At 48.7% G+C, this 22550-nt stretch overlaps 1 protein-coding gene across 2 annotated transcripts; it reads left to right on the plus strand.

The window, feature by feature from the left end:
• The first annotated feature begins 153 nt into the window (after window positions 1-153).
• LOC122465886 (thioredoxin-like) lies at window positions 154-22300 on the plus strand. 2 transcript variants are annotated; one of them, XM_043547043.1, is made up of 5 exons: window positions 154-177; window positions 9925-10029; window positions 16346-16405; window positions 18023-18088; window positions 22088-22300. In XM_043547043.1, the coding sequence occupies exons 1-5, from the start codon at window positions 154-156 to the stop codon at window positions 22148-22150; spliced, it is 318 nt and encodes a 105-aa protein (XP_043402978.1). In that variant the 3' UTR covers window positions 22151-22300. The 2 variants fall into 2 exon arrangements, 1 of the variants encoding a protein (XP_043402978.1); XR_006291012.1 differs by lacking the exons at window positions 154-177; window positions 9925-10029; window positions 16346-16405 and adding an exon at window positions 17669-17780 and having other exon boundaries at window positions 22088-22130.
• The last annotated feature ends 250 nt before the right edge of the window (window positions 22301-22550 follow it).

Consider the following 22550-nt stretch of genomic DNA (forward strand, 5'->3'; position numbering starts at 1 on the left):
CCTAGCTCAGATGACTCATTTCACTATGTCACAAAGCCTCCCTAGCATCATGGCCAGAGCTGCACAATCTTGTGTGGGGCAGGGAAGGGAGAAGATGCTAGCAGGAACCTGAAGCTTGTTTTCCGCAGTGGTTCCCAGGCACTTCCATGCGTTATGCTGCAGACTATACAAAATCAGGCAAGTAGCTAAGGGCTTAAAGAGGAAGGCAAAGTGCTGTAGGAAGCTAAAGCCAGGAGCGCTTCTTTTTAAAACCCTTTGGGCCAGATCCTCCGCTGATATGAATCAGTGTTGCTCCATTTGCTTCCATGAAAGCTACCCGTTTCCACCAGCTGTTGGCCTGGCCATTTCTTTTTCCCCTGAATAGCACGACCTTGGGGGGGTTAAGTTCAGTTCCTAGTGGACAAGTGTCCAGCCCACACAAACCACCACTTGGTGGGTAATCTCAGGAGAGGAGAAGAGTAGAAATAACCCTTCAGTCCTGGTAGGAAGGACTCTACCTCTGGGTCAAGGCACATAGCTGACGTAGCATAAAGGACAAGTGCTGCCTGTTCTCTGAATGCACGATTGTTCTGTTCTGTTCTATATAGGTTCTTATACCATGCTCTGTAGTAACTGAGTGCCTCCCAGACAGGCATCAAGCATTGTGACTAACAGCTCTCACGTGTGGTCTGTTCTCTCATCCTCTCCCCAGGGGGAGAACTGTGTGTGCACTAGAGTGTTTTGTTTTCGTGGGGTTTTTTGGTTTTCTGATTAATATACATGTTGCTATGTGTTCATGTTAGAGAGGGCAAGGTGAAGAAGTGCTCCTTGCACTTGGAGCGGAAGGTGGTGCGGTTTGTGATGGCTCACAGTTCCTGCGGGAGTTTGTTCCACAGTCTCAGACCAGCCCCTAAGAAAGCTCAACCTCCTGCATGGATTAACTTTACTCTTATTATTGGGAGCTCCATTGTGCCAGAGGAACAGAGCTGATGACTACGGTCTTCACCCTGGCGCTTTAGTCAATCTTTTAGAGACACTGGGCCCCAGCCATTGAGTACCTTGAAGATAAGGACCGAGAACTTGAACTTGATTCTATCTTCTATGGGGAGCCAGTGTAGCGAGCAGAGGACAGCTTTGACGTACTCATGGTAGTCCGTGTTGCTGAGGAGAAGCACTGTAGTTCTGAACTTGTCGGAATTTCTTAAGCTACTGAAAGTTCGTGCCCAGGTGTTTTGCTTTGCTATAGTCCTGCTGAAAGGTGACAAAGCCATGAATAACTGAGGTCAGCTCATCATGTGTCGTGATGTTACAGAGTCGCCTAGCCAAATGGGGACAGTAGAAGGCATTACTAGTGGATGCTGCTATGTTAGAGCTTAGCATCAGTGTGGAATCCAGCAGGGCCCCTAAACTCCGACTGACTTGATCAATTTTCAGTGTATGCCTTCAACCAGAGGAGACTGAATTGCCGCTGGGGACTTTTCAAAATGCTTTCCCCTGCCCACCAGTGTCACATCTGTCTTGCTCAGGTTCAGCTCAACCCCCTGTTCTTCATGCATGGGCTGATCTACTCCAAGCACTGGGCCATCTTGGTGGTACTGGTATGACCATATGTGGTGAAGAATAAGTAGAGCCGTATGTCCTCCGCATATTGCTGGCACTTGAGTCTATGTCATCTGACCATTTCATCTAGGGCAGGGGTGGGCAAACTTTTTGGCCCGAGGGCCACATCGGGGAATAGAAATTGTACGGCGGGCCATGAATGCTCACAGAATTGGGGTTGGGGTGCGGGAGGGGGTGAAGACTCTGAGGTGGGGCTGGGGATGAGGAGTTTGGGTTTAGGAGGGTGCTCTGGGCTGGGAGCAAGGGGTTCGGAGGGTGGGAGGGGGATCAGGGCTGGGGCAGGGGTGCGGGAAGGGGTGCAGGTTCCTGTTGGGGGTGCGGGCTCTGGGGTGGCGCTGGGGATGAGAGGTTTTGGGGTGCAGGAGAGTGCTCTGGGCTGGGATTGAGGGGTTTGGAGGGCGGGAGGGGGATCAGGGCTGGGGCAGGGAGTTGGGGCATGGGGAGAGGCTCGGGGGGCAGGCTCTGAGCGACGCTTACCTCAAGCGGCTCCCGGAAGCAGTGGCATGTCTGTTCTCTGGCTCCTTTGCTGAGGCACAGCCAGGCAGTTCTACATGCTGCCCCGTCTGCAGGCACCACCCCTGCAGCTCCCACTGGAGCACTTAAGGGTGCCACTGGAGCGCATAGGAGCCGGAGCGGGGCCATGCCGCAGCTTCCGGGAGCCGCATGGTGCAGCCCCAGACCCTGTGCCCTGGCTGGAGTGGGGCAAGCCCGAGACCCCGCTCCCCAGCAAGAGCTCGCTGGCCAGCTTAAAACGGCTCACGGGGCAGATCCGGCTCGCAGGCTGTAGTTTGCCCACCCCGATCTAGGGGCTGTGTGTAAATGTTGAAGTAGAGAGAACATTGAGTAGAGGAGTAGAGAGAATTGATCCTTGTGGGACTCCACAAGTGAGGGGTTTAGTGGTCGTCTCAAGGTCAAAATTCTCCAGGGCTTTCATTAGAGCTAAAAAAAACCCATAACAAATAAAGAAATATCACTATTAGGTTGACCAGACAGCAAGTGTAAAAAATCGCGATGGGGGGTAATAGGTGCCTATATAAGAAAAAGCCCCCAAAATCGGGACTGTCCCTATAAAATTGGGACGTCTGGTCACCCTAATCACTACTCAGCCATGGCTTTAAGCAGGTAAAACCTTTCTTCTCAGGGCAACAGGACAGTTTGATTTTCTGGTCACACTGTTGGGTGATTGTACTGAAAATCTCTGGACTGGTGGGAGAGCATTGCTGGAATTAAGGGGAAGATACCACTCACAAAACCCATTTCTTTTCTGATCCCGTCTCAGTTTGATCTCGACACCAATGATGTCCCCTAATCAATTTGTGTTTGAATTGCTAGGCTGTTGTTTCATCTCTGTCTGTAGTAAATTGGGTACATGAAACATATTCTGCATTGTTGCACTGATGTAAATCCAGAGTAACTCCAATAGGGTTATACTGGTGTAAATCCAGAGTAAATGAGAGCATAATTTGGCCCTATGTCTTTGTCAAGCATCATGTACCTTTACACAGCTCCTAATAACAGATCATATCTGCAGCTAGTCTGATAGGTTGCTTATTCCACATCTGACCTGTATGGCTGCAGCTGGTTCATGGAGAGAATAGAAGACCTCATGAAAAAGAGAAGGACTGATCAAACAAATATAACACAAGCCCCCATGCATGTTTATATGGCGTCCTTCGAACAAAGCATTGTATAATCCTGCTCCCACTTCGCCCATGGGAGTTTTTTAGCCAGTTTCAGTGGGAGCTGGAGCGAGCCCTTAAATAAGAAGCAGGTTTCAGAGTAGCAGCCGAGTTAGTCTGTATCCACAAAAAGAACAGGAGGACTTGTGGCACCTTAGAGACTAACAAATTTATTAGAGCATAAGCTTTTGTGGGCTACAGCAGTGTCTTAATGACTTGATCCAACTCCCATTTTAGTCACTGGAAAGACTCCCATTCATTTTAATGGTAGCTGGATCAGGCCATTAATTGCCTGTAGGGTCCTTTATGAGGTCACAGAGGATTAACCAATGGCTTGCAAGTTTATTAGTACATTCCAAAGAGGCAAAATGGAAAGAAACAGCTTAACACCACGTGTTTTTTCTAAACAAAAACTAAATGGACTTCCAATAGAGCTCACGATTTCTTTCAGCCCCAGCAGAATTACAGATTCTTCTTCACAATGTGTTGCTCATGTCGACTCCAATTCGGTGTGTACGCACCGCATACACAGCTGTCGGAAAGTTTTCTCCCTAGCAGCGCCGGTCAGGGCAGCTGTGGAGTTCCCTGGAGTGGCGCCTTCATGGCGCTGAGTATATGACCCTGCCGACCCAGGCACATCCTCAGTCCCTTCTGACCGCCAGTGACAGTCGTTGGAACTGTGGCATCTTGCTCAGCAAGTTCTACCACATTTCCCGAGCTTCGTTTGTTTGCATTCTCTGTACTTATTAGTTAGTTCTTAGTTGGTAGTTGGTAGTTAGCAGTCGGGCTGGGGGGTTTACCCTCCATCTCGACCGCTTTTTCTTGGGAGGGCTTTCATGCCCAAGTCCCAAGGGTTCAAGTCCTGTAGCAAGCCCATGCCAATAGTCGACCCCCACGACGCCTGTCTGAAGTGTCTGGGGGAGACTAACCAAGCCGATCGGTGCAGGAATTGTAAGGGATTTCGCCCCAGAACCAAAAAGGAGCGAGACTTTCGCCTCAAGCAGCTCCTTAGACCTCAGCCTCTGCCGGCGTGGCAAGACCCGGCCCCGAGTTCATCGGTGCGTAGCGCCCCGGCGACAGTGATGGAAGCGGCACTATGGAAGGACTCTGGCAGAGACCCGTGGTACTGATGCTCCCCGGTGCTGAAAACAGTGGGATCAACCTGGCACTGCTCCCACTCTCTAGCACAGAAGCGGCACCAGAAGCAAGGGAGAAGTAGCTCTCTGTCCCAGAGGTCCACCCCTCTGGAGCCGGCCAATGGGGCACGTCTTTGAGCGGAGCACAGTGAGCCCAAGTCTGCTGAGACGGCACCATTGACTTCGTCCCCGCAAAGGGAACCGTCGAGTCTAGTGTCATTGGACTCCCCAGACCAGGTAATCGAGGAGGTGGAACTGCCATCCACCCCAGACACCTTTGAGGCCGCGAGGGACCTCATCACCATGACAGCACTGAGGGCACCCACCCTTCACGCCAAGCCTCCGGTACCGCATCGTGTGGCACCATCTCAAGGCAAACTGGTGATGCTCTGTCCCTCGGCACTGCTGATAGAATCGCGGCACCGCTCGGCATCCCGGCACCGCTTGGAGTTCCAGCACCACTCGCAATCATGGCACCGCTCAAGGTCACACCAGGGCTCCTGCTCGTGACGCCAATCCGCCCATCAATCCCCGTCGCACAGCAGGTCCCGCTCCCAGCACCGGTCCCGGCGCCTCTCAGGCACCCCATGCAGCTCCAGATGGCAGTACCGCTCCAAGTCATGGCACCGCTCTCCAGCCTCATGGCACCGCTCTCCGGCATCAAAACAACTCCACTCGGCACCGCCCTGGCCATCGCGGTCCTGATCAAGACCAGGGAGGAGTTTGGAGCCATAGTGGAGGAGGGCAAAGTGGTGGCACGGACCTCTTTACAGGCCTCACTGGATGCTGTGGACGTGGCAGCGCGCACCTTGTCCTCTGGTATCTCCATGAGGCATAGCTCATGGCTGCAGGCCTCAGGCCTTCCGCCTGAGGTTCAACAGACAATGCAGGACCCGCCTTTTGATGGAGCAGGCCTGTTCGCGGAGCAGACTGTCTCTCAGCTACATAGCCTAAAAGACTCAAGGGCTACTATGAAATCCTTGGGTATGCACTCCCCGGCAACCCAACGCAAACATTTCAAGCCCCAACAACAGCAGCAGCGCTCCTATCCTCGGCCAAGGCAGGACTTCTACAGGAGAAGGGGCAAGAACACCAGAAGGAAGCCTTCCAACCCCCACTTCTAGACAGGGACAGGGCCCAACTAAACCATCTTCAGGTTCCAAGCAGGCCTTTTGATGGGGGGGACCCCGAGGACGGTGCACCAGCCTTGATTCCGGATCCTTCCCCGTCTTTTTTTAATCATCTGCCCCACTTCTACCGTGCTTGGTCCCAAATAATTTCAGACCGCTGGGTCTTCTGCAAGGTGGAAGTGGGATATTCTCTCTAGTTCTGCTCCTACCCTCCCCATCCCTCTTTAGGGACCCCTCTCACAAGCAACTCCTTATCCAGGAGGTGCAGGCGCTCCTCACCATGGGAGCGGTGGAGGAGGTTCCTAAGGAGTTAAGGGACAAGAGATTCTATTCCCAATACTTCCTAATCCCCAAGGCCAAGGGGGGTCTCAGACCCATCCCAGACCTGCATGGGCTCAACATATTCATGGTAAAGTTGACATTCTGCATGGTCTCCCCAGGCACTATTATCCCCTCCCTGGATCCGGGAGACTGGTACGCCGCCCTCAACATGAAGGACGCGTACTTCCATATAGCGATTTGTCCTGTACACCGGCGCTTCCTATGCTTCGTGGTCACCCACAAGCATTACCAATTCACTGTCCTACCATTCGGCCTCCCAACAGCCCCCAAGTGCATGTCGGTAGTGGGTGCTTTCCTCCATCGACAGCAGGTGAAAGTATACCCCTATCTCGACAACTGGCTGCAGGGGCCGCACCAGGGGGCGGTGCAGTCCCAATGCCATTTGGTCAGGTGAACGTTCGAGTGACTGGGTCTCCTCCTCAACCTGGGGAAGTCAACCTTGGAACCAACCCAAAGAATAGAATTCATTGGGGCAGTGTTAAACTCAGTTCAGGCACGAGTTCTTCTGCCAGAGACCCGATTCCGAGCCATCATGGACATAATTCAAAGCCTCCGCAATTCCCAACCACAACAGAAAGGGGGTGCTTGAATCTCCTTGGCCACATGGCTGCTTGCACATACTTGACCCAGCATGCCAGGGTGCAGCTCAGATCTTTGCAGGCATGGCTCGCCTCAGCCTACCGCCCGGGACACAACAGATTGAATTCAGTAGTCGTGGTGCCGGGCAGGTCCTCGCTTCCCTCTGGTGGCTCAACCCTCAAGTGGTGTGCAGAGGCGTCCCCTTCCACAACCCTCAACCTTCCTTGTCCCTGGTTACTGATGCATTGGCTCTGGGATGGCGTGCGCATCTAGGGGACCTCCAGACACAGGGCCTGTGGTTGCAAGATGAGATATCCTTACATATCAACATCAAGGAGTTGAGGGCGGTGTGCCTAGCCTGCCAGGCCTGACTACAAGCCCAGTGCATAGCAGTTCTAATGGACAACGCCACCGCCATGTTTTACATCAACAAGCAGGATGGAGCCCATTCCTCTCCCCTATGTGGGAGTTCTGCACAGCCCACTCCATTCACTTGGAAGCATCCTTTGTACCAGGAGTTCAGAACATGCTGGCAGACCACCTCAGCAGGTGCTTCCGCACACAAGAGTGCTCCATCCGGCCGGATGTCATACATCTCATTTTCCAAAAGTGGGGGTTTTCCCAGGTCGACCTATTTGCCACCTGACACAACAGGAAGTGCCCAGTGATCTGCTCCTTCCAGGCTCACAGGCCCAGTCGCTCACGGACGCATTCCTGCTACCCTGGAGAGGTTGCCTGCTCTACGCCTTTCCCCCATTCTCTCTCGTGCACAAGGTCCTGCTCAAGGTCCACTGGGAGTGGGCAAAGGTAATTCTGATAGCTCTAGTGTGGCCTCGACAGCACTGGTACACCACACTACTGGAGCTGTCGGTGGATGGACTGGTCACGTTACCTCTCCTCCCCAACTTACTCACTCAGGACCATGGTTGCCTGCATCACCCCGACCTGCGGTTCCTCCACCTCACGGCTTGGAAGCTTCATGGCTGAATCCCATGGAACATCTGTAATCAGAACAAGTAAAGGAAGTCCTCCTCGGCAGCAGGAAGCCCTCCACTAGAGCCATATATCTGGCAAAGTGGAAGAGATTCTTGTGCTGGTGTGACCAGCATCATACACACACCCCCTCAGGCACCAGTACCCCTCATTTTGGAGTACCTCCTACACCTGAAACTGCAAAGCCTGGCAGCATCCTCCATAAGGGTTTTCCTTGTTGCTATCTTGGCCTTCCACCCAGGAGCATCTGGTAGATCCGTCTTTGCCAACCCTATGGTTTGGTTGCTTCCTCAAAGGTCTGGACTGCATACATCCCCAGATCCAGCAGCCTGTCCCTGTGTGGGACCTTAACCTCGTCCTCTCCAGGCTCATGGAGCCCCATTGGCAACTTGCTCCCTCCTGTATCTGTCTTGGAAGGTAGATTTCCTGATCGCCATTACGTCTGCGGGGAGGGTGTCTGAGCTAAAGGCCCTGACCTCTGATCCACCTTACACGGTTTTCCACAAGGATAAGGTGCAACTCAGGCCACACCCAGCCTTTCTCCCCAAGGTGGTGTCGCACTTCCACACCAGCCAGGACATTTTCCTGCCTGTCTTTTATCCTAAGCCTCATGCCAGTAACCAGGAGCAGAGGCTGTACTCCCTCGATGTTCGGCGAGCACTAGCTTTCTACATCGAGCGCTCTAAGCCGTTCAGAAAATTGAACCAGTTGTTCATAGCGGTGGGCTCATCTCATCCCAGTCTCATCTCAAAGAATATCCTCCTGGATCACGTCATGCATCCACATGTGCTATGAGCTGGCCAAAGTACCGGTCTCGGCTCTTATGGCACACTCCACAAGGGCCCAGGTCTTGTCAGCAGCATTCCTGGCCCAAGTCCTGATCCAAGAAATCTGCAGGGCAGCAACTTGGTCCTCGGTGTATACCTTCATCTCGTACTACCCCATCGTCTAGCATGCCAGAGACGACACGGCTTTCTGCAGAGTAGTACTACAATCAGCGTTTCCTTAACTCCGACCCCTCCGCCTAGGTAAGGCTTGGGAGTCACCTAATTGGAATCGATATGAGCGATCACTCAAAGAAGAAAAAACGGTTACTCACCTCTCATAACTGTTGTTCTTCAAGATGTGTTGCTCATACCCATTCCAAACCTGCCCTCCTTCCCCTCTGTCAGAGTAACCAGCAAGAAGGAACTGAGGGGGCACCAGGTCAGCAGGGTCATATATTGAGTGCCATGAAGGCACCATTCCAGGGGGCTCCACAGCCAGCCCCAACGGGTGCTGCTAGGGGAAAAACTTTCCGACGACCATGCATGCAGCGCACACACACCTAACTGGAATGGACATGAGAAACTCATCTTGAAGAACAACAGTTACAAGAGATGAGTAACTGTTTTTTATTGAGATAGTCCCCCCAAAACCAACTTTACTTGCATATTACTGTTCAATACCATTTTGTTTGTCCGTTTGTAGTTTGCATGGCAAAATAACACCAACTTTAATGGGCATATGACCCACCCCTTTAATAAACGATCTTTTTGTGACCACTCGTAATTGGGAGGCAGCTTGAGGCATGGGACAAGGCTCTTCTAGGTTCTCATCCACCTTAGGCCGCTGATGTGTTGCATGACCTTCATCAAAGCACTTAAACGTTCTGTCCAAATTTCCGGGGAATAAAAATGCTTGATTCATCTTACTGTATGAGTGTGGTGGGACTGAATCAGTTAATGTTCCTATTATGGTTCGGAAATGCAAAATGTAATGCATCGTTAATATATTGATTTTGAGTCAAATTCTCTGCCGATGTAAATTGTGCTGGAATCTTTGGAATTGCTCCAGTTTGCCCTAGCAGAGAATATGGTTCTTTCCTTGGTTGAGGTTATGGAAAGCTAAAATGCCTTTCTTGCCATGTGTACAGGGAAGAGCTGTGAACAAGTTAGACAGATTTTCCCAGACATGTGGCAATGAAAGCTTGGCAATACCCCAGACCATCATGTCTTTTTATTTTCATGCTGTATGTGCCTTATTTCATTCATATTTTTCCTCTTTTGCAGTCTCCCTCTGCTTTTTCCTCTTTGGAGTGTACTAGTTACTATGGGAACAGTGATGTCATTGCTATGAGTGGGGCTTTCTAACATCCAATTCTTATAATGGTTTGCAATCTATATTAGCATAGCTTGTATCATTGCACCATGGTCTGTGAAAACAAAGGCGTTTCTATGATTATCACAACCATATTATGTAGTGTGTTGTTGTGACACTTCCCGTATTTATATATTTATGCAATTTAATTTAACACAAATGAAAGTTAATCAGGGCTGAAGTGTAGTTCTGTCGTGAAACAGTAGAAGATTCCAGTAGAGCAAATATTTGTTTGTCATGCATTTGCCAAAAATATTCAGGCTGTTAAAATGTTAGCCACTGCCTATGCATCAACTCTTCCTTTTCACGCAAATGTGTTCATTTCAGAGTGAATTTGATGACTTTTTGAAGGCCGCAGGCTCCAAACTCGTTGTTGTTGACTTTTCAGCAAAATGGTGCGGACCTTGCAAAGCGATCAGTCCTGTCATTCATGTAAGTACAGTGTTGCCATCCCATGCCACTCCCAGAATGGGGTGCTGGAATTGACATTGCATGGGGGAAAACCCACAAGGTCAGAGTCTGATCTTTGTTACAATAATGCAAATCCAGAACAACTCTATTGAGGTTAATGAAGTTACTCAAGATTTACACCTGTGTAGCTGAAACTCTAGTTCATAGAGTGTCCCTTTTACTTTTCTTTGCAGAAATGGCCAGGTGTTGAATTAGAAAGGAAGGCATTAGCCACTCCATTGCATCCTGGATATACGATCTACATCCAGGGGAGGGGACACCTATATTATCCTTTGGACATAAAACACATGCTCCGAGCCTTCAAGTAATTTTTATAAGGAGAAAAGGCACAACCACCTTGCTTTCTGGAAGTAAAAAGACTGGCGCTCCTTCAAACTATGTCCTGTCAAACTTGGGCAGCGGGGTTAGACCTGCTGCTATCCTCACTCCTCACCGTCTTCCCGGGTCCTCTCCATTTCTGAATTTGAACAAGCGTTACCTGTCTCCCACCTGAATTCATGGGGAGTTCTCTTCCTGTGAACACTTAGGGATAGATTGTGCCTAGTTCTGCATAGGCGACACACGGGGAAAGAGTGCAAAATGAACCTGACTTCCCTTGTGCCCGTGCATGGGGACAAAGTGCAGTCTCTGGCCTTGTGTTCCCACGGTGCAAGCAAGGACTGGGGAATTGAATGCCTACAGCAGTGCTAGAAATCCCATAAGGGATCGTGGGACAAAGGTAGAACCTCCCACCTGCTGTCCTGACCAGCGGAGCTGGGATGGCGTGAGAAGGTAAAAGAGTGTAGCAGCAGCCACCACTGCTGTGTGCCCCTCCTGAGGAGAGGTACTACGCCTCCTGCAGACACAATGCCTTCAGGAGCTGGGCACCTTTGCACACACTCTTCTGCACGTTGTAGCTTATAGCCCTTAATATGAGAGAGAGGCGCAGACCTGGGAGGCAGGAAGTTGTGGGCCTGATGCAGGGTGGAATTGTATGGTCTGTGCTATGCAGGAGGTCAGACTAGATAATCATCCTGGTGCCTTCCGGCCTTAAAAATCTATGAACTCCTGAGTTCTACATCCAGCTGAGACATGGACCCCCTCTCTCTGGCAAACAGGGATAATCACACTTGCCTATCTCTCTGGGGTGCTGGGAGGATTAATTAACCAGAGCTTACCAAGAACTCAGAAAATGAAATCCTAGACAGTAATATTATTCTAGTGACATTTACATTTCAGTGCTATATAATTGTTCTGATCCTATGCCCTGATTCTGCAAAAGGATCCGCAGAGGCAGACCCCTGTGCTTGTGCAGAGTCCCACTGAAGTCAACAGACTGGTTCAGGCATCCTCTCACACAGATTTGATTGCAAGAACTTGGCCCTCACTTGTATCAATCTCTTGGTTTTAGCTGTGTAGTACTCTTATCACTTAGAGCAACTGGAAAGTGCATTAAGGACTCCAGGAACCCAAGGGCTCATAATAACCTACAGTGAAAATGTCTAATACTGGAAATCAGTAACAGTTAGGTGGAGAATGTTTCAATCCATTAGAGACAACAGGCTTTTAGCAAAGCTCTTAAACTGACACCCTGAATGGAAACATCTTAATGAATCAAAATCAGGCCCCATTGGTGGTTTTGCTGCAAGATGTGCTAATGTTTAAAAAACAATGATGTAAACAATTATGGGACTGAGAAGCATAAACTTTTCCAAAAGACAACCCTTCACTCTTTTGCACCTTGCCAGCCTGTGAGATGAAAATGAACACAGGAATGCTCACTCTCAGGTCAACAGTTCAAATTTCAGCCAAGGGGTCAGTCACTGATATTTATTCCCATCTGCTGGTGCCCTGTGTGAAAGAGCCGAGAGTCTCAGTCCAGTTCTCAATGAGTAGGCGTGCACCTTGCAAGACCCTCCCAAATGAGCATGCAGCTGTGATATTAGTTGGGGCTCAGCGGACAGACAAAGGAGCCTCCAACCATGCTGCATTGCTGCTGTGTGTCAGGAATATCGCAACTGGGAAGCACAAAAACATCACTGTGCCAGTGCATGAAAAGGGGTCTTGAGCATCTGCTTTTCCTGCACTCGGACCAACTTTTCCTTGCCAGCCTTCACAAAGACCATCACTGCACGTGCACCGTTGTTGTCTCTCAGAAGACAGGCGACGTACTGATTCAGCACGAAGACGGAAAACCACAGGGAATGGACGATGGATATGTCTACACAGCAGTTGGGAGGTGTGAGTCCAAGCTCATGTAGACTTACACATTCCCTCTCTACTCAAGCTCGTGTACTGGCGGTGGCTAGCGGGAGGGGCTAGCTGCCCCAAGTCTGAGCCTGGCGGAGACCCTATGCAAGTACTCAGGCAGCTAGCCCAAGCTGCTGCTCATGCCACCATGGCCACACTGCTGTGTTTAGGGGCTAGCTCGACGAAAGCTAACGTATGCATGTCTGCAGGAGTTGGGAATCTCACCACCCGGCTGCTGTGTGGACATGCCCGAAGACTGATGGCATGGGATTAAGGAAAAACTTATCCTGAACAAACTTGGGACAGTGAGATCTATCAAATTGTTGAATAGTTTCCAGCAAGGGCAATTATAAAAGCCCCATCACTTTGGTCTTTTAATACTAGTCTCAAGAAAACACTGGGAAATGTACTAGAGTGAACAACTCTTCCTTTACTTTGTTTTCTCCAATGATAGCCTCTAAATGATCACCATAGTGCGCTGCAGGCCATTACTGCAGGATTCTGCAATACCTCCCTGTAAAGGAGTCCTACATTGCCAGGGAAATGGACAGGATGATCTAATAAGGCTTCTCCCTCCTCTCTGATTCTGTGCTCTGCCTTCCAACTCTAGAAGTGGTCACTCAGGGCCATTGGTGAGTCAGAGTATAGAAGCTTTCACTGCCACTGCCCATGCTGTACTTGTTCTGTAGATAAAAGGGGGTGATGAGAGTCTTTCCACTACTATCCCACTGTGCACTAGTTACTGCATAGGTGGCCAGTCTGGTCTATTTCCCGTACTCCACTGCACAGAGGTCAGGAACAAAACATATCTTTTTCAGGCTAAGCATCCATGCCAGGACTGCTGCTGAGAGACTTGCTGTTGGGGACTGTGACAGGGTTAGGACCCACCACCGCTGGCGCCTCCCACTGGTTGCTCCGGGAATTAGCTCTGTCCAGTCATGGAGCACCTTTTTCACGTGGTGCCTTGCCCTTCATCTGCTCTGCTGCTTCGGGGACCCTCTTTGCTCCCCGCTCGGCAGCGTCCTCTTCAGGACACTGCCCTGCGGCAGTGCCCACTGCTCCGGTCTCACCCCCTTCCGGGGGTTTGGTGTCACCAGCAGTCCACGATCTGCACCTGTTGTAATGGCCGCCTGCAGCCTCTGAGTCTAGCCCCTTATCGCAGGGGCCAGCCACAGCCTGGATCAGGCCACGCTCTTCTTCAGCCAGGTGTAGCACAAGGGGAAGGGGGGGACCCAGGCCCACCCGCTACTCTGGGTCCCGACCCAGGGACCCTCTAGCGGCAGCCTCTCTGCCCTCCTTCTCTCCCCTTGCCCTGCTATTGTCCCCGGGCCACTTCCCCTTCGGCCCTATGCCCCTGCCTTGCCTAGGCCGGCAGCCTGGGGTTTTCCTTGATGGGAGCTCCCCAGCTCCTTCTGGCCTTCCCCAGCACTGCTCTGTCCAAGGTGCTATCTTTCAGCCCAGGAGCCAGTCCTCCTCCCTTGACCACCAGGGAGAGACTGCCCGCTCCCTTCCTGGGAAGCCTTTATATATGGCTGAGTCTGGCTCTGTTTGGCTGTCTCTAACTCAGCCTCTGATTGGCTCCCTAGCAGGCCTTCTCTGATTGGCCACTCACCTGCACCGCCTCCCTGGCCTGCTGAAGCCCCATCTAGGATACAGGGACTGTCAGCAATTGTCTAGTATAGCCAGGACTGCCCAGGGAAGGCCAGGATATTTGTTTTGGATTCCACTTTTTCAGTATGCACAAGCCTGAGGACAGGATTTTACTCTTCAGTGAATACTGAAGAAAATGGATTCACCTGCGCGGCTAGCACAGGGATGAAAACAATGTTCTTTGGGGATTTCAACGGGGAATTCTTTGGAGAATGCTTTATCTCATGTCATCCCCTTGGAATTAAAATGCTGATGGATTCTGGTTTGACAATGGGTCTATTTTGATCCTTATTCTCACTACGAATAGTCACATTGGCTTCATGGGGCCTGCTTGTGATGGGAGGGGCTACTCAACGTGACTTGGTGTATCAGAGTCTGGCCCAAAATGAGTTGCAAACAGGTGGGGGCAGATTCACCCATGTGTTCTGTCTGCTTTGCACCGCTTCAGCGATGCAAAGAAGTATAAATCTGGTTTACACAGCTCACTGGCCCTTTATTAACTAGGATCCCTGACACCTGATCTCCCCTTTCCATGAAGGGTCAGGGATTTCCAGCTTCCCTAGAGCTGACTAGGGTAGCTGCAGAATGTATTTTGAAACAATGGGGATTTTCTTGCCATCTTTCACCTTCACACAGGGCAATGCTGTTGCTCCTGATTTTCCGTAAAAGGAAAAGCAAAAGAGACACCTTCTCAGCATTACAAACAACTGAGCGAGCAAGTGATATAGGCTTATGTTAAAATCAGTGTCAGGACTTGTTCCGATGACTCAGTGTCTTTCAAGTGAAAAACATAAGGACACTGCTTTGAAAGCTGCTGTCTGTGACCTGTCAGGCAGGATCACTGCCCGTGGAAGGAGGGTTAAAGAAGGATGAATCTGGTGGTGCCTGCTAGGAAGACAGCGGGGAAATGTCACATGATGGAGAATTAAGAACACACACACACCCCGCAACTGTTGTTCTAATTGGCTCCCTACGGATAGGTGCTGTGTTGCAGCCATGCTCATTTGTTGCTCAGCAACTGTTTGAATCAGGCAGAGTCTAATGAGAGGTTTGACCCACAAGCTATTAGCATAGAATGAGTAGCTAATAACATGAGAGAGCCCCTGCAGGGACTCTGTTTCCCTGGAACCTTCTAGTATTTCCTGGGAAATGGAGGGCCTGATGCAGCATTGCCTTACTCCAGCTTTTTGCTGGTGTCGCGCTGTTGTTGGCAATGGAGCGAAGCTAGAGCCTATCACTCCTGTCAGAGGTCTAAAAAGACAGAAGAGGAGGGCGAGTCCATTGATTAGATGGTGCTCAGGAGATGTAAAGCACCATATGAATGCTAAGAGGCAAACACTGTTCTTCATCCCACTGTGCCTGGACTTCATGCCTCTGTTCTGGTTCCTCTGCACAGGGGAGAGGCAGGATCCCAGAAGTCTACGTAGTGGATTGCTCCACAGAGGATCCCTGTGTTCCCAGTGCAGGGGTTGGGTTTAGGGTGAGAGGGGGCTGAGCCAGGGAAGGGGTGCGGATGTGACCAATGGCTGTGTGACTTCATGGCCATACTGGACAGTCCGACAGATGGAAGTGGGGGAGTGGGGCACAGCGGAAGCGACTTCAACCCTAATAACGCACTAGTGGCTGAGGAGTGGCTCCAGAGCCTGGAGAAAAATCCACAGCACATGGTGCTGACTGTGTGCTGCTGGGCCAGGACTTGCCCCAATCCTTTCTCTGTTAATCGACAGGACAGTGTACATCTCGTGTACAGACAGACTCTTACTGTGAGCCAGGCAGTGGCTTCGGAACACCAGCACGCCTGGGGGTGTTTGGATCTGGATCCTTGTATAAAATTAGTGGCCAAATGTGACATTTAGATCTGGGAGCAAATCCCTAAAGGCCCGGGGTTTGGTTCTGGCTCCCCTCGAATCTCTTCCAATATTTTCCCAGAATTTCTGGGTAAACGGTGGGCTGCTGACTTGAATCTAGTGCTTGTGAGAGAAGCCAGCCCTGGACCCCTGAACTTCCCTACCCCATAACAAGTACAGCACCAGCAGCAGCTAAGGAAGCTTCCCAATGCTGCCCTGCCAATTTGCTTCAGCAATGACCTGGAGGCATCACATCTGGAGGGATCTAGCGGTGCAAGCAGAGTTCAGTTCCCAGCCCAAAGCAGAAAATAAAACCAATTAGGGGCACCCAGTGGGTAATCTCAGCAGAATGCTCATTCCATCAGAACACACCATATCTGGAGAGAATCCCACAGCCCTTCTCTGGCTATTACTAGATCTGTGGTTTAATACGAAACTCCAGCTATATTTAATAGTGTAGCTTCTGTACTGGAGATGTAATGCTGACATATTGTTATGCTTATTAATGTTACTTCCGCAAACAAGTGTATTTATTCCATTTATTCCTAAAGGACCTGGCTGTTCGGTATGACAATGTGATGTTCTGTAGTGTGGATATCGATCGGGCAGAGGTAAGCTATTGACACCATGTTAGTTGAAATCATGCTATTGAAATCATGTTCATGTATAATAATAATAAATACCCGGCTTTTATCATCAGTAGCTCTCAAAACACTTCACTGTCTTTAATGTTAGACCTTGATCTGTGCATTTAATAAGTAGCCCCTACGTGAGTAGTACTCACCTAAGAAGTAAGTCTCACTGACTGCAAGAGATTGCGGGATCTTACCTTCCATGTCCCTTTTTCCAAGAAATCAGATAATATCAAAACACAATCCATTTCCACAGAGGACGTTAGTAGCTAGTGATTTAATATAGATTAGAAATGGGCCAAAACAGTGTGAAATGGCTGCCTACTCCCCAAATGTTGATCATTCATATAAAATGGAATCAGATTCAAATCATCTTTGGTTTTGATCTTTGCCAAATCAAAAACCTGACTGATCGTGTTTTGAAAAGCCAACACCAAACACAGCTTTGTCAAACGTAGCAATACAAATAGGTCCTGGTTTTGGAAGGACATACCAGGCATTGACTTCAATGCAATTACTTCTGGTTTACATGGGTGTCATTTAGATCAGATTCAGGGCCAAATCCCTGATACAGATACTGTGAGTCACCCATACGGATTTAGATAGTAAAGAGATAACAAGCTGCCTGCTTTTTGAATTTTCACCAATCTTTGTCCTGGGATTTTTAATTCTCAGTTGTGCTTAAATTTAGAGCAACCCCCTGTCACTTGCGCTGGATCGTGCAGTGTCGTAGCCTCAGCAGCTGTTGTTCAGCATAGTTCCGCTGAACTTAATGGCACTTTGCCAGTTTACACCAGCTGCAAATCTGGCGCTGTACAGCCAATAGGGTGACCATATAGCAAGTGTGAAAAATCAGGACGGGGAGTGGGTGAGGGGGGGAATTGGTGCCTATATAAGACAAAGCCTCAAATATCGGGACTGTTGCTATAAAATCGGGACCTCTGGTCACCCTAGCAGCCAAAGCAAACAAAGTCCATATCATTTTACGACAAGTAGCGTAGGATCTCCAGCTAATAGCAGAGATACCAAGTAGCCATAAAGGATTAGCTGGACATTCCACTGCCTCTTTTTAAGGAGCTGACATTTTATTTACCACGCCGTAGCAATCTCTACCTTTGTCTACAGCTGTGCAATATGGACATTTTCACATCAGCATATCAAAGAGCTAGAAAAACCTCAACAGCACCTTCAAGCTATTGTGCAATATATCAAGTGGCAAGGTGAAACTGTGAATAATGAAGTTCTTATAGAGGTGGTACAAGCAGCACAGGAGTGCAAAAGCTCTCGCTGCCTCAATTCAGCGCGAATGACGAGCAGTGACGACACCTTGCTGAATGCTTTGTAAGGCATTCTCGTGAGTAATCATTCTGTGTACTCTGTGTTATGATTTTATCTTGCCATATAATAGCTCGATGGTACTGTGCAAACAGCTTTTCTGGTTTCTATCTTACAGGTAAATTTTCTGTATTTCTCATGACTCATTCTTTATAATTATTATAGCTATTTGCCTGAAAGCAGGCCCTTGGATTTTAATGAATGGTTCTAGCATTAGTATGACAGGTGATTTTTACAGATGTTTTTTTCTCACTTTTCTAGGACGTGGCTAATTCTTGTAAAATTATAGCCATGCCGACATTCCAGATGTACAAGAAAACGGAAAAGGTATTGTATAGCTAGTGACATAAAATGGTAATTGTGGGTCTTTGTTTTATTAGTATGGCCGCAAAGGCTAATAACTTGCTGTATCCCTTCCTAATGACAACTAGGCCTGGTTCAGAAGAATTTCTCCGAAACTCCTGCCCACATTGCTGTGACAAGGTGGGAATGTTCTTAATGTTGTCTCTGAATACTGTGTGGGTGCCTCGGTTTCCCCTATGCATTTCTTAAGTATCTAGGTGGTGGGATAAGGGTGTGTGATTGTTGCGGAGCCCTAGAGGGCAGGTGTGATGCCGTCTGCACAGAGAATGGCCGACACCCTGTCTCCTGGCAACTGATGGCTTGGGGCCCTCCTCTGCAAGGTGCCAACTGAAGATGTTGGAGAACAAAGAGATCAGGTGGCCTTCTGGCCCGGGAAAGTTACAAAAGGCCAGAGGAGGGGCTGGAGAGAGTGCCAGTTTGGAGCTGGCTGGGGAAACAGAGGGAGGTCCAGAATCTGGGTCTGGGCTCCCTAGCCCCCAAGATAGACCTGACTGAGGGGTCCTGTTTTCTGTACTTACAAGCTCTGTTTTAGCCTGTGTTCCTGTCATCTAATAAACCTTCTGTTTCACTGGCTGGCTGAGAGTCACGGTGAATCGCAGGAAGCAGAGGGTGCAAGGCCCTGACTCCGCCACACTCCATGACAATTGCACTGAGTAAAAAGGCTTCTATTTTTTAAATATTTCAGGCTTTTGTGTGAAACAAGTGCCTAAGAAAATAAGACCTTTTGCAAAAGAAAAAACTCAGCTGTGGGATTTGAGCCACAAAGTTTAAGTCTTGATTTCCCAAAAATCTGGGGACGTTGAGTTCCAGAGTTTTGATACAACCCATTAAAGAGTTTGGATCTAGAACCAAACATCTGCAGATTTCAGAACCAGGTGGGGTTTTTATTCTGGGTCCATCTCTAGATCAGACCAGTGGGTCATTGTCACAGGGTGACTGGTCCCTGTGAATGAAGCAGGTCCTGTTCCTCTGTGCCAGAATAGATGCTCCCAATTTGGCCACTTAAAAGAACAGGGCAGCAGCTGGGGTCTATAAAGGATCAAGGAGGGACCCAATATGAGGGAGTCAGAGTTGTCGGATTCAGTCAGGGTAGGCAAAAGCTGACAGATACCAGGAGCACTGGAGGAGGTCCCAGAGGAAGCCAAAGGTACTTCCTGCAGGAAGGCTGAATGCAAAGAGAGCATCCCCCGTCCAGGGCTGGAGAACTCAGAAGGTGGGGGACCCAGAGGAACCAGAAGAGGGCCCGGGGGAAGAGAGGATGCACCTCAAACAAGAATGCTCCCCCGCAGAGAGACTGTAGGGGGTTCTTGCTGGGAAGAGCGGGATTTAAATCCGCTGTGGTGGCTGTCCTGGGACAAGGACAGGAGAGGATGGACAGAGACTCCAGGTGTGGATCAGAGGTGCCAGTGTGTTCTGTGTGGGGCATCGAAAGATGAAATGCCTTAAGTTTTAATGACTACTTGCACTGGGCTGAGAAATAGACCACGCCTGGGATGGGAACTTGCTTGGGACCATTTGCATAACGGGACTGGTATATTATAAAGCAATCGGGGTATTATTCTGTCACTTTGAGCCTAAAGTGAAGTGACTGGGGACTCTGAAAGGCTAACCTGAGACGGTGCACGCGTCATGTCAGTGCCTGCTGCGGGAGGGCGCTCCAAGTGGGACTGCCCTAGGACAATCATCAAGTACTGTGGCCTGCCACTGCAGTCCTGGCCTTCAGCATCCCCGTTTTGCTGGTCATGGGTCTCTCTCCAATGCGGAAGGCACTGTGAAGAATTGTGTTGAATTGTGTGGTGGTCTTATAGCCTCGAAAAATGTGCACAGGTCGAGGAGCTACAAGGAGAGCACAAAACTACGCGGATTTTGAGTCAGGCAAAGAAGCCAGGTCTGTGGCAATGAGAGGCTGTAGCGTGGGTTAAATCACTGCACTACGCAGCCCAGTGGAAAGTTCACAAGCTGGCTTTCAATCCTGTTTGCTTAGGGCAGCCAAAACACTAGCGTTGGCATTGATAAAAGATAGGCTAGAGGTATTGAAAATAATGAAGAGTAGAGTGAAGGCTAATAGAGTGCTTCTCTTGCTCCAGTCATAAAATACAGGGTCAAGGGATCAATCAATGAAATAAAGTGCCAAACCTACCCTTTGCAATTGCACTCCAAATTTTGTGTGGACAGATGCTCAGTTACGTGTGCACACTGCATTTTTGCACACAGGGTTGATCCAAAGGCCACTGAAGTCACTCGAAAGACTCCCATTGACTTCAGTGGGCTTTGGCTCATGAGACAGACGGGCAGTAGCTAGATATGCAACTATCCATTTTGTGAGACCAGTTGCAATTTGCACATGCAAATCTGAGGTGCAAGGATGAACATGGAAAAACTTGGTTGCAAAAAACTATGGGCATAATTTTGAGGCAGCTTTAGACAATTGGGCTAAAAAGGCAACATATTTGAAGTGTATAAAAGGGAATTCTTTTTTCATCCTTTTAACCTGTTGAACACACTGCTGCCACAGGATATTATTGACGCAAATAGCATAGTGATATGCTCATGTGAATAAGTCACAATGATATCCTGACAATGCACAGCATAAACTGCTTACCAGAGAAATTGTATCTGTATCCATGGTAAATTACTGCACAATTAGCTAGGTGAAATATGTGTGTGTGGGGAAGGAGGTGTTTACTTTCTTCTGAAACATCCAGTTCTACGATGACCATAAGAAACAGGATCCCCAACAAGATGGACCATTTTGTCCTTTCATCCTTCTGCATCATGCTCTGTCCTTGTATGGCAATTCTGACTGGTCTGCTCCAAATGTCATAGTGCTATTCCGAGATGCTAGTGGTTGGATGTGGTGATTTGGGTGTGATCACAGGCACGAGGACAGTCTGTAGGTGACTTGCAGGGAATGCACGGTACAGTTTGGGGATTCCAGTACGCTTAGAGCTAAGTTTCTCACAGAAGATTACCCCAACGAGCTCTACCTCAGGGTCCCACCGAATACCAGGTGATATAACATACACATTATTTGCCTTTGGGGCTACAATGTGCTATACTGTAGTACAAGTAATGCACAAAATAGTTCACATCCATTCACGTGTTCAGCCAAGGTTTGGTCTATTTCTAATATCCCCATCACAATGGTTTGTCCTATTAGTAGTCTATGTAACATCCTTTTGTGTTGTGGACCCCTCTGTTAGAAGACTGAATGCTATTAAAAAAGAACCAAAATGACTTGCTTTATAGATGGCATTAAATACAGTCCACTTTTTAATCCACAGATCCCCTCCTACCCCCTTATTTCCCTTTCCCTTTAACTTTGTAAAAAGAACTAGTAAGTTGACTTGCTTAGTCAGCAAAACTTTACGTGATGGACTGTCACAGCTAGGTTGAAAATGATTCTGAGAGCTCATATATGTGTTCTTGTGAAAGGTAAAGCATCGGACTCACTGAATACTTATAAAATAACTTCATTTATTTACAGATGACTGAAAAAATATAAATTACATAGACAGAAAGGCTCACTGATCAATGGACAGGCCTCCTAGAAGTGAAGACAAGGTTGTTTTGCTTTTAGGGGCCTGATTCAGCAAAACATTTAAGGATGTGCTTATTTTCCCTCAAAGTCAATGGGACTTAAGCACGTGTTTAAAGTTAAGCACATGTTTAAATGCTTTGCTGAATCAGGGCATAAGAGAAGGAGTCCCAAATATCTGTCTCTGTGTTAGAACAATCCTTGCATATGAATCTCCCCATGTGTAAGGTTATGCAGGTGTGTAAGTGTTTGCAGAATCAGAGCTTTAGTGTGCAATTCTTATGAAATTTTATTCTTTATCCCAAACATTTTTTTTAAAAAGGAACTTTCTAAATTGCAACTTACTGCTTTATCAAATCAGAAGTTTGTGCAAAAATAAACCACCTTTTTTTGTTGTTTTGTTTTGTCTGTTTATTTGTAACTAGATTTGGGAAATTACTGGTACTGACACTGGGAAGTTGGAAGCAAAGATTGAAGAACTAATGTAGTTCCTGCAGAAAACAAAAACAGAAGTTCCAGTAAAATCCACCTTTTGCAGTCTCGCATGTGTCTATTTTCCTTCAACACAGTTATTCAGAAATGATGCATCAAAATGTATAAAGATTCTCACCTGTACAGGAAGGAGAATCTTGTGGTTAAGGCACAGGAATGGGACTCAGGAGATCTGGGTTCATTCTTGGCTCTGCCTACGGTTGCCTAGGGTTGCCCGGTGTCCTGCTGACTGGGCCGTTAAAAGTCCGGTTGGCGCTGTGGTGGCAGGCTCTCTACCCAACTCCAAGTGGCTCCCAGAAGTGGCCAGCATGTCCCTCCAGCTCCGAGGTGTAAGGGTGGTGAGGAAGCTCCACGTGCTACCCCAAGTGCTGACTCCACAGCTCCCATTGGCCAGGA

Source organism: Chelonia mydas, chromosome 5, assembly GCF_015237465.2.
Source record: "Chelonia mydas isolate rCheMyd1 chromosome 5, rCheMyd1.pri.v2, whole genome shotgun sequence".
Lineage (NCBI taxonomy): Eukaryota > Metazoa > Chordata > Testudines > Cheloniidae > Chelonia > Chelonia mydas.